General features: G+C 40.5%; 1 protein-coding gene across 2 annotated transcripts in view; it reads left to right on the plus strand.

The window, feature by feature from the left end:
- Positions 1–1,316: 1,316 nt before the first annotated feature.
- Positions 1,317–12,942, plus strand: part of LOC141790211 (tetratricopeptide repeat protein 28-like) — a 211,785-nt gene continuing 200,159 nt past the window's right edge. For both annotated transcript variants that reach the window (XM_074669915.1, XM_074669913.1), the window contains exons 1-2: positions 1,317–1,455; positions 3,913–4,212. In XM_074669915.1, coding sequence (XP_074526016.1) covers positions 1,426–1,455; positions 3,913–4,212 — 330 coding nt within the window. In that variant the 5' untranslated portion in view covers positions 1,317–1,425. The remainder of the gene's footprint in view (positions 1,456–3,912; positions 4,213–12,942) is intronic.

A 12,942-nucleotide genomic window follows, 5' to 3' on the forward strand; every position in this document is an offset into this window, starting at 1 on the left:
AAAAGAAACAGTTCCAAAACCATCGACAACACAACAAACAAGTTTTATTTTGATGTGATTTTATGTGATGAGAACTTAATTGGCTACTTGTCCTGTTCATTGACTGTATAATGAAGGTCCTGTTGAGTAATATTGGAGAAAAAGGGTAACAAAATAACAAGATACAGAACAGCATGGAAAAGGATAAGGGCCATAATTTTTTTTTTTTTTAAAGATAAGGGCCTATAATTTTTAAAGACTGTTATTAATCTAAGTTTAAAAGTCAGAATCCAATTACATAATTCAAATTTTTTCCCATAAAATTCTAAAACTAAAGTCAAAAATGAGAGAAAAAAGTCAAAATCCAACATTCAAGTCATATTTGAGGGAAAAAAAACGTCAGACGTCTAACTTTAATTTAATATTATTATAATTATTATTATCATAATACTTCTACTACTAGTACTACTAATAACAATAATAATAATGATAATAATATTTATTTATTTATATATTTATTTATTCATGTTTGGCCACAATCCTCTTACAGAGACCTTAAAAATAGGTAAACCTTTATATCTAATCTTTTCTTCAGCTCGAGAGAATATTGTGGGGCCATAACTGTTTGCTGAGTCTATTAAATACAGAGTAAAGCTGAAAAAAGAGGCATAAAACTGAAAGTTGGTCATTTTAAGATTTGTTAATCAATTTTGAATTTTTGGATTGTTTTTCCAACAGGCGCCTCCTGCTGGCTTTAAGAAACATGCTTTATAGTTTTCATACAATACCAAGAAAACTTAGTCACTGTGGATCACTTCTGCTGGGAATTAAAACTGTGGATTTATGGAGGAGTGCATCTTGGGGTTACTCTCAGTTTGGAGCTTTGAGTTTTGAGTGAGCCGGGCAGTGTGACTTGAATGCAGCATCACTTAGTCCAGGTGGAGCACTAATTGGCACGTGACGCAGTGAGGTGTGCAACTGTCATCTTCCCCCCTGCCGCGTGCTGAAATACCAAAGCTTGACAGCTAGCCAAAAATCTCTATTCGGTGTTGTTTGAGTAGTTATATCATATCTGAAACACAGTACGCCGGGCCTATCGTCTATCATTTGTATTTTTTTTCCTGACTCAGGCTCCCACAGACCTTCATGCCTCCTTCTGCACAACGCTCAGAAATCCGCTATGGCAACAGGGGGAAAAAAGAGCAGGAAAAAAAGGAAAAGTTTTGACAACATGGCGCACTTTCCTTGAGAAAAGTTTCTCCTGAACGCCACACAGCTCGGTCTTTGTGGGATCCCTTGCAGTTTGTCGACACTCGCTGAACAGCGTGGACGTTTTGGCAGACTTTTGGACACCTCTTGAAGCACAAACAGTCGACACAAAGCGGGGAAGGAGTGTGATGGGATGAGAGCGATAATCCGTCGCACAAACCAAAGCAGTGAGACAGGATGGAGAAGCAAATGGCTCTGAAAGAAAAGGTAAAAGGATTAAAACACACACTTTGCTAACTGTCACGCGAGCTGCCAATTGTTGTAGTTGTTGACATTTTATTGCCCCCAGAATAACACTTTTTACCTCGCGTCCTGGACAGGAAATACCAAATGACCATTCCTGCGAAAACCTCGTAAAAGTCCTCTATCGATTTTCCAGTCTCCACACTGTACTGAACTGCTCAGTGAATGTGTGGGCTCTGCAGTGAGAAAGTCATCGTGAATGTAATTTGTCATTTGAAGAGTGAACAGTTTTTCAACCAGACTTATTTTTTTCATCGCATGAACAGAATCGTGCACAGTTGCTTAAATTCACGAGTAAAATCAACATAGCGACGCTTGAACTCATAAAGTGTGCAGGCTGGGCTTAGCTAACTTCTTGGCTAACCGTGATTAAGTTGGTGCCTTCAGTATTAGTGTTGTCTTTTATTATCTCTCTCCCTCTCCACCCTTCCTGCCCTCTCATAGTCAGCCCCTGTGTGTTGCAGCAGATGAGATAGCAGCTCTCACAAGTCCATCCCCTCTTTGGATTCTGCTCATCAGCCAGTTTTACTGACTCTCAGGAGAAATACTGCACAACCTTGGGCCTCAGGAATCAATAACCTATGATAAATGCTTTCCTGGTTTTCATTTTGGAACAGGCCTTTAAAGCAGGCATGCTTGACACTGCTGTCTCTTTTTTCCTGTGTGTGTATTTCTGAGAGATTGGATACCTTTTTCGTAGTGCTTACAGCTGCAAACACAGCAGGAAGCACTAGTTATAAAGTCTCTGTGCACTCCCCCCACTGGTTTACCCTGCTAATTTTGCAGCACAAGTGATCTGCAGGTGTTTCATTGGTTATTAGAGGGAGGACTCAAAGAGTCGACCCTTTAAAACACAGTGAAAGGGAAGCAGGAAGTATTTTTTGTGGTATCATGTGATGGGAAAGATAATAAACAGTTTTAAAAGAAGAGAACAAGAAAATTTGGAAAAGGTGAAAGTCCAAGCTGTTGCTTAAAACAGTGATTATTGCTTACAATGTCACTTAGAGTTAAACTACTCCTACCGAAAGCCCTTATGTCTGCTGCTTTTACTCTCCGGGCTTCTGGAAGTAATTACCCAGCCTGCCCTATCCCAGAATTCAGTCTGAGGAGGTGTGGTGAGAAAGAGGTAGCCTATAATGGAAGCTGCTCCTAAAAACATGCAACCGGAGAGGTTTTCAGGATTCGATAACACTCGGCACACCGTCGCTGCAAAGCAGATACAGCGCTGCTCTACCTGATGGTGGGATGTACTGACAACAAGACTTAAACTGATGAGCTCGTCAGCCTTACATTTACAAGTTTTGCCTTTTAGTTCAGTCATGTCCATAGCTTCACTCAAAGGCATCCAGTTTTGTAGTGGATGAATTTCAATGGCTGCACTTTTCTGTAAAAAACAAAACAAAACAAAACACAGTTTGGATGAAATAGTTCTCCAAAGATCCACTATCCAACAAAATTAGCAAAAGATGCAAACATTGATCCACTTCAAAATTCTCAGTTGACATTTAAGCAGGAAAATATGGCAGAATTGCTGGAGGCTTGGTAGTTTTCTTTATATGACATTGAGATCAGTGTCTGTCATAAAATATTTATAAGAGTTCACTTCTAAATTACATTGAAGTATGCCATCCTGAAAAATGCAGAGACTGTATTTTTTATTTGTTTTTGTACCGAAATAATGTAATGGAAATTTTTTATCAGCATTTAATTGAAGTATCAGAGGGTGATTAAAAAAATGTGACATCCTCTTCTGTTAAGTGGACTCAAAGGGTTCAAGCTTACGAGCTGGAAACCTCTCGTTTTTAACTGTTCTTATCTAAGTGACAACTGTGAGGGAATTAAAGCACATTATATTGTCACTAAATTCAATCAATATAACATTTCTATTTTTTTCTCAACTTCAGTGCAACTTCCCTTTTCCTCACACCAAATCAAAGTTATCAGACAAAATGATTACATAGTTACATGATGTCTAAAGAAATGGATCATATCAAGCACTGACCTGTACTTGTCTTGACACACGTAGAAGAAATAATCCTACCTGTCAGCAAATGTAGCTGTTTTAGTGTCTCAGGGGTTTATGTTCAGTTTTTGTTTCACTGTGTGATGGTAATGAGTATCACAGAGCACAACAAAGTGAATTAAATTCAAATTTTTTCATTAATACTGGTGGTAATTTTTCTCTCTTCTTATATAAAATGAAAAAATTCTGGTGTGAAAAAGGTACATTTATGATAGCTGTTGTATAAGTCAAACTACAATCTGAAGTTTTCCTGTTGGAGTCGAGTCGATTTGACTAAACTCTCACATAAACAGTTGGAGCACAACATAACACTGAGGAGCGCAGTCCTGTTAGCTTTTATGGGTTTTTAAATCAAGCATATCATAACTTTCTCTGCCTTCTCTCTTTATTTGTTCTAGTTTTCAATCTTCAGCTCTCGAACAGTGGGCAGACCAACCCGGTGCGTTTCTGGAGACGGCGGGACCGGTTATGGTCTCAGCAAAGCAGAGTTCATGGAGAAGGTGCAGCAGAGCAACGAAGCGTGTCAGCGTGGAGACTTCCAGACGGCTGTTCATTTGTACACCAACGCCCTGCAGGCTGACCCACAGAACTGCATCTTGTACAGTAACCGCTCAGCAGCCCTTCTCAAGCTGGGACAACACCAGGCTGCTCTGGATGACGCTGAAAAAGCTTGTGAGCTCAACCCAAAGTGGCCAAAGGTAAGTGTGACATAAGAGATTAAAACTATTGCATACGCTTAACAGATTTGTGGCACAAGGAATAAATCTTGAATGAAATGGAAATTATTTAGTTCTTACAAGTTCTCCTAAAGGTTTCACAACTGCAAACTCAAAATCAGCTTGTAATGAAACATGATGTTGAATAAGATGTTGGGTTTTACCCTATACCATACTTATGAACACATTTCAGTGTTTTGAGAAAGGGACTGTTAAACAATAAAGTGAGTTAAAAGGTAAACAAACAGAAAAATCCAGGAACCTGTTGTTGGCCTTTAAAAAAATGCAGATGTAAGTGTAGAGGCTGTCAAACCAGTATCTTTTAACTCAAGGTTGATTGCAGATTTTCAGCTGCATTTTTAATCATATGCTTTAAATTCCACAGTCAAACAGTGTTTAAGTTTATGTTCACAATGCAAAAAGGGATTGTAACCAGTGTCTCAATCTAAAAATGAGCTGCTGTCTGACATTGGTCTGGCCAGCTGCACCTGTATGTGTTCAAAATCGGCTATGGTGTGCTGGAGGGAGCAAAAAGGAACACAGTAATGAAAATATATCTTTATCAGTGTGTGAACATTGGCAGCCCTAATCTCTTTAAAATGGTCATCCTTGGTATCTTAATGAAAATGGAAATTTGTAAATTAAGGTGGAAATATGAGCAAAGTAGTGCCACAGTTATATTCTTCACTACTACTGTTTTGCTACTACTATCCTAAATAAATTCATATTGAAACTTGAAATGGTTTTCTACCACACCATCACTTGTTATTCTTTTTTCCTAAATGATACGACACTTTACCCTTCATTTGGAGCGTTTCAGATTCTGCTCACAGCACCTCTCCGTACTCACATCTCTGCAGCTTCTAATCAATACCAACTTTTCTGGGGTCTTGTCTTTGATCTTGTCCAGGCCACGTGGACTAACCTGTGATAGATTTCACATTACTCAGCTGCAGAGATCTCTGGGCGACCCATTCCTCTCGGTGATAGAAATGCATTGATTTCATGATCTAGCGTGGAGAGATACTTTTGTCTTTCCAGAGAGTGATTGATAATAATGCTCTCAAGTGCTATCGATGATAACTTGTTGCTGCCGATGAGGCATCAGGGGCTGCTTTTTCTTTGATCTGAGATCATGTGTCTTTGGATGCTGAGGTAGGTTACCTCCTCTGTGAAACTTTGTTATATCTCTGAGTGCTGTCACTTTTTATCAAGCAGACATTATTGTGTGCTTTATTTGTCTAATAGTTTATTGACTTTCAGTAGTTATTTATCAGTACACTGTTCTAAATGAATGTCTTTTACAAATCTTCTCCTTCTAGCACATTGTCCTTCATGTTTTTATGTTAAATTTCCAGTTGCTTTCCAGCTTTTCTAAGGTGATGTTTCAGTACAGTGCTTTGTCCTTGTTATGCAGGATTGCTAGCTCTGCAGTGGAGCTCTGTGTATTCCTGGATTTACAGCCTGACAGGCTTGATTCTTACACTGTTAGCAGACTCCAGATGTTTAGCCTGACTTGTGTGTTTTACCTTGTAGCAGAGATTAACGTGTCTCCGGCATTAAAAGTCATCAGAGGGCTGCATGCTGCTGCTCTACACAAAGTTCCTTTAATCACCACTAGGGGTCAGTCTTGACAAGCAGTAGGGTTGTTATTGGCATTGGTCTGTCCATGACAAAAAAGACATTAAAGGGATTTAATGTCCAAGATGCATTTTTTCATCATCGTTGGATTCAAAGAAAACAAAATGCCATCATGATCGGCTTCACACAGTTTCCAAACGTGTCAACACAGCGTCTCAGAGAGCTCTGTGGGTGGTTTGTGAATGTGCAGGTGGAGGCAGGTGTCACAACAAATCCATAATCCAGTTTTCTCTCTGATATTTCAGACAAGATTACATTCTGCTCAAACTTAGCTCTGATCTCCTCATCAGAGTTTCATGACTTTATATCAGTGTGGTCCATCAGATATAAATGAACAGTGATGTGTAATACAGCTGCTGTTTTCAGGGAGCGCTGCCTCAAAGAATTGATTAGTAATGGTGGTCTTGACACTTATGGCGTGGGCCTCAAGGAGAGAGGGGGTTTGGCGTCGTACAGTCCATCTGCTGCGCCCGGATGTGTGATGAAGGAACAGGGATTAAATCACAGGAGTGTGCTGGCATTCAGATCCTGTGTGAGTACATAATATCATCAATCATACCTCCCCATGACTGCACTCCTGGATTGGCCCGTCAAACACTGACAGGCGTGGTTTTTTCACTGCCCCAAGCACCAGCAAGCAGCCCACCCTCCTGAAGCCCACAGGCAGCATGTGAACGCAGCCCCCCTGTCTGATCTGTCAGCTTTCTCTGCTGTAAGTGCCAGAAAACACATTCTGAAAGAAGAAAGAAATGTGGGGTTTAATGACCCAAGACAGCTTTGGGCCCTTTGTACCTCACCCTCTTACTGAATATAAAAAGCTTAAATGAGAACAAAATAGGGTGTCATTTCACAGACAAGGGGTGCACACTTGTGTGTGTGTGTGTTTTCATTTTGTCTCTATGAGCCAGAGTGGGAGAAGGAAAATGTGTGCTATTTAATCAGGCTCCTTTTCAGAGCATGATTAATAATTTGAAGTAAAGAAGAAACTGTTCAACTTAAGCTCTCACTAATTTTAGAGATGTTCAGATCCCTCTTCTCCCTCCTGAGGAAGATTTAGATACTTAGATCTGAGAATCTGGAGATACAGAGTACCTCATTTAAACCAATAGGGTAAAGAACATTTTAGATAGATTTTAATTTAATAAAGTTTGATAGGATATAACACTGTTGTGAACCACTGATTACTGAGATACTGATAAGCTTTGACTGACATTGTGTTGCTGCTAGAATGGCACCGCTGACCTTTGTTATTTTCACACAATAATCTGGATTTTATGAAGCTAATCAGATGTCATGACTCAAAAAGCATCTACACATTTAAGCTCAATGTTCCTTTTCTACCACACAGCTGTGTTTTAGTCATATACCAGCAGTGACAGAGGGGACAGTACCCCCTGTTGACGGGTTCCCTGCCTCTTCTGTTTCTCCATCTGGTCCCACCCTCTCAGCATGGCTGCTCCACTGACATGTTAAACAAACAGCCCTCTCTGCAATCACTCCCATTCTCCAGCGTGAGCGCTGACAGGAGAGCTCCCGGGGAACCAGATGACGACTGGCATGCAGCATCAGGGGAAACATCTCTGCCATTTGCATATCTTCTGATTATAGGTTATGATGATGCTGCCTATCAGGAGTATTCTGTCTCCTCCAGTGTATATGCCAAAGTTCCTGTGATGCCCTCATAATGACGCTTAAAGCTCATCAAGTCTCCAGTCCCAGAAGAAGCTATAACAGTTTATTTTCCTAGCGAATGCCAGTAGTTGCATTAATTTATTCTCTTTACTAGCATAAAAATGTCTGTGAGCAACCTGATGGAGGGGGCAAGGGTTTAACTGAGACAATGAGTGTTTGCATTGGGAAAGGTCATGGTGTGTGAAGGGCTGAATGGGGACTTTAATTACTGCAGCAGCACATCCAGTGATAGTGTGAAGAGTGGATGCTAACACCCTGATGAGGCGTTTATCCTGCAGCACTGAATGGGAGATGACACAGGCGCTGGCTGTGGCTGTCGCGGGAAAGGAAGGGAGAGAATAGCTTGTGCGATTTTTGCAGCTCATCCTTTGCCACTCTCAGCAGCTCTCTGCTTTTCGTGTGGATGAAAACCACTGGGGTGTAATGCTCCCCTGTTGGTGTGACAGTCCGTTAAACCAGCTCTCATCTGATCTCGCTGGGTGTGGAGAATAAAGAACCTGGCTTTTGATCTCACGTGGAGAGTGGTTATAGCTCGTGTACCTTTCCTCTGGCTCTCATTTTCACCATCTGAAATATTTATCTCTGTAGACCTTGGTGACCTTTCCTATTAGTGCGATACATGCTGAATCATGTGCTGAAAACGTCACAGTGAGACTAACGTGACGGGGATGAGAGAAGTGTGTTATGCATTTGTAGAGTGGAGAACACAAATTAGAGGCCTGTTTTTGTCATTTTGTTATAACATTACAGAATTTAATTTGTACCAATGTTACTAGTTGTTTTCGCTGAAATTGGTCATCAAATGTCTCCAATCTAAACATGTCATCCATCCATACTCATCAACAATCTAACTGTATCAAAAAGCTTTGAAACACTCATGTTTTTTGTCCTACCACTTCAGGAATCCCCTAACTTTTCTTCAAGCACCATATCGATAAGCATTATTGTGATTATGTGAAATTTGCTGGTTTCCGGGTAAAAAAACAAAACATATAACAGTATTCTCTCTAAGTCTTCTGGCTTTTATAAACTTGATTACCCCCATCAAGGAGGTCATGTTTTTTGGAGTGTTTGTCTGTGAACAACATAACTCAAAAAGTAATGAACAGATCTGAAAGAAATTTTCAGGAAACATTCAAATTGGGTTAAAGAAGAAGTGATTGAATTTTGGAGGGATCTGATACCTGACAGTGTTGAAAATCATGATGACCCAGTACATATTTCATATCCAGAATATTGGAAGGATCTGGATCATACTATTTCATCTGTCAGAAATTATGGTGACCTTGTCTTGTATTGTTTTGCAAAGCAATCCGACCATTAATCACAGTTTTATACACGTGGTGAAAACGGTCTTATCTCATAATGATAAAGAATCCTTGAAAAAGTCCTGGATCCAGACGGTGATCTGGATCACCTCCAAAATTTAATCACTTCTTCCTTATCCCATTTTGAACATTTTCTGAAAATTTCAACAAGATCTGTTGGTTACTTTTTGAGTTATTATAATCACAGACAAACAGATGGACAAACAAAAAGACAAACTCTCCCAAAAACATAACCTCCTTGATGGAGATAATTATCGTACAAACCTGCAACTAACACCAAATTGTAGCAGACAGTCTGCTGAAAGGGAGTATAACATTAAAGTAGGACTAAAGTGTTTCGTGACAATCACTATATGCTTGGCGGAGATATGCGCTCTCTGAGTGCTTTTGTAGCTTACAAAAAACGGTTGCTAGGCGCTACCCAAGTAGCTGCCTGTTGCAGCAGCTCTCTCGTCTTTGTCCGTTTCTTGTAATTTTTTCGTCTCTTTTTCGCCATCTTTGTATTTGGAGTGGATCATCACTTTGTATGGTTCATTGTTGGTCACGGACACCAAACTTTTTGTGGCTTCGGCGATATTTTTTACTACTTTTCTCCTGTGTTTGTCTGGAGATCCTACATGTAACCATGGCTGCATTGTTTACATGCGAAATTAGCTGTTAGCAGCCCGTAGCATGTCAATGCTAACTAGTGTAGGGCTTGATGATTTCCCTCGAGCTGAGGAGGAGGCGGTGAGGACGACGTGCTGGTTCTCGGATGTGGGCTGGGAGGTGACGACGTGGACCTGTCCTTCCATCCATCGTTGTTGGGAACGTGGGATCTAGCCCCGGGGGATGGACGAGCTAGCCGTGCTAACCCAACGGCATCGTGCTGTTCACGGACGTGGCTGACGGAGCTGACATCGGACGCCGCGACACATCGGAGGAGCTTCGCCTGCTGTGAGCAGACAGGATCCAGGAGACAGAGACTGAACAGACTGCTGGGGAGGCTCAGTCCTGGACCCTGTGGAGGTGGAGACTGGCTGGGCGTGGTGGACGAGTGGTGGACGGGATGTCGTCATCTAATTTCTTATGGACCTTTTTGCACTTTCTATACTCTCTCTTACTTTTGTTTTCTTAAATGCTGCGGTGACTCCTGAATTTCCCCTTGGGGATAAATAAAGTATTTTCTATTCTATTCTATTCTATTCTACAATGAAACTGCCCGACATTGGCATTAATCTAAAGATTGTACAAAACTTGGTTGCTGTTTCTGTAAAGTCACCTATTGAAAGAAGCAGTTATGGTGATTGCAGAACTCAACATGTTGACTCAATCTAACCCCTGGTTTATCTCGTAACAGGTCAATAAGCGGTACTTGGGAGCTTTGGGCTTCTTTACATTTTGATCCTGGTATTGGTGTATAGACGTTTCTGATACAGACTCAAATTTTTAGGATGGAATTCATTTCCAAAATTTACCTCTTTAGTCTGTACTGCTAAAAAAAGAGCTAAAGAAACTACAACATTTTTTCTTTTAACCAGCAACCTTTAATCCGGTTGATTTTTTGCTCTGGAGTTGAACAGCCATGTACTGGCTTGCTGCTAGCTTTACTGGCCAAATGAGGGTTTTATAACTTTTATATATTTCCCCGTCCATAGTCCACCATTTAAAATAAGATTATCGGCACCAAAATTGCTCATTTCTAAGCACTTTTTCTAAGTATCTGTGGATGACCTGAAATATCTGTTCACAGAAATTTCCCTTTGGCAATGTAAGGCTGGTTGTTCAGCAGTGAGAAGCAAGATCTGTCCTTTCCTCTTCTCAAAATGAACTCATGGATGTATATTGTAGAGAAAGTGGACACTAGAGCTGGACTGACAAAAAGAAAAAGGACAGAAGAGCAAAGGAAAGCTAAATAAGAGAGCGATACAGGACGGGCTGAAACACGGGCTAAGCTGTTTGTGATAATGTTCATTCCAACCCACTTGCAGCAGTTATTCTGCAGTGGGTTGTTCAAACTTGAGAGCTTATAAATAAAATGAAGAGTGAGGTTATGTGAGCAGTTTTAGGACATAACCAGGATTCACTACTGTTACATGTTATGGACACATCTCAGAATACCAAGCACCAGATAGTCTGCTCACCTTCTGGACACCTCGTGTAGAGGCCAAGCCCATGCTTTAAGCCACTGAGGTCCTACACCTGGATCATAGTTGACTCACTGCTAATAATAATAAAACATTTTATTTAAAGGCGCCTTTCAAAACACCCAAGGACACTGTACAGGATAAACAAAAAACAATAAAATCAACAAAACAAAAACTATAAAATCAGCGAAATACAACAGACAGTGACGGGTAAGTGGATAGGAGTGGAATGTTCATGGTAAGGAGTATGCAATTCGGAGGAGGTGGGTTTTGAGTCTGGATTTGAAAAGAGAGAGGGAAGTCAGGATGGATGATCATTCTGTTTATTGTACATAGCAAAAGTTCAACTTGTCTAATACAATTACCAAATGTTTGACCACCCTCCCACAGCACCATGCTGCCTCCACATGCAGTGGTCAAAAACTGTTTGACCTTTTTGGGTGAAACCCCTACCTACCCTAACAAGGTTCCCCTCTTTTAAACAATTTCACCCTTGATAATCTCAATTACAAATAAACACGGATGTAAACAACCCCATTCATTCATTCATTCTGCTCCTACACCTCGTCTACAATGTTTGCTGATTGTCACGTTTAAAACAATAGTGTTACAAATAAGTGCATCACTTTGTCACTTTGCATTCTTTAAAAAAATGTCTTGAACAAAGAAAAATGTTTGATTAAAGATCTGCTCTACATTTACTTGCTTCCAAACCAATGCTCGTTTTTTTAAGAGCCACGTCCTTGTGCAGGTTTTAAATGTAATTGACACAAATTTAGAAAATCAACCCCTCTGACTGTTTCGAGACTTTATTTACCCTTTAAGAAACTACGTGAATTTTAATATGTAAAAAGCACAAGGTAGATAAAAATTTTAAAACACAAATGTTTCACTTCGTAACTCCATGTGTATGCTAAGGCTTCAATATGCATCAATGAATATTCACAACACACCTTGATGCATATTTATGACGCTCGTGATTTAGTTTGATTTGAAAGAACTGAATGCAGCCGACATCAACCTGCAAAGCTGCCTGTAGATATGAATAAATAGTTATAAAATATGAATGCATTTAGATAGTCATGAGGATACTGAACGACAGCTGAGACTCATTGTAATAATGTGCAGAGAAAGTTGCTCACCACCTTCTTTATTCAGATGCGTTACTTTTTAAATCTGTTTTGGGTATAGCGAAAAATGAGGCCCAGGAACGCATCGACAAGCAAATGTCTTCATGAGATTCTGCTGCAGAGCCAAGGCATGTTTATGATTTTAATTGTCAAAAGTAACTGCTGAGGACTTTCTGAAGTTTTCAGAGCAGCTAAGGCTGTTTAAAATTGAATGAAGAGGCTGACTGAGATTGCATACATGTTTAACCACAGACAACTGCAAGAGTTTAACTTATCTCTGCAGAAAAAGTGCCTCTGCGCCAAAATCTCGGTCCCTGCCTTCAGTTTTTGTTATCTGTACTCTCTGTATTTGTTGATTATGGGTTTGTTGACCCTCTGAGCACCGCAGCAGTGTCTTTTTGTAAGAGGTTTTACGGATAGCCTTGTTTTGACAGTATATATCCCCTGCTGTCTCTCTTCATGAGGACGTGTGCTCTGGGTTAAAACAAGGTCTCCCCGCCAGTTTCCCCTCTCCTACATCTCTGCTGCTGTTTTCCATGGAGAGACGAGAGTCATGAACCACTAATGAGAGGGTTCCGTTTTGCTTCTACCCAGCCGAGGCTTGAACTAATGAACAAATCAAATGAGTGGCATGTAATTATAGGCCAGAGAGAGCGGGACGGACAGAGGGCTGGCGCTATAGCGGGCACAAACCTGAAATTATTTGTCTGGAAAATCTGTGAAATAAGCGGGAGCAGTTAAAATTCGGTCCTTTTTCCTTTAGAAGGCCGTTGTGGCTTTGCAGCGCAGCACATA

The sequence above is a fragment of the Halichoeres trimaculatus genome, unplaced genomic scaffold (assembly GCF_033239565.1).
Source record: "Halichoeres trimaculatus isolate MK-OKI-2021-1 unplaced genomic scaffold, fHalTri1.1 fHalTri1_scaffold_5, whole genome shotgun sequence".
Lineage (NCBI taxonomy): Eukaryota > Metazoa > Chordata > Actinopteri > Labriformes > Labridae > Halichoeres > Halichoeres trimaculatus.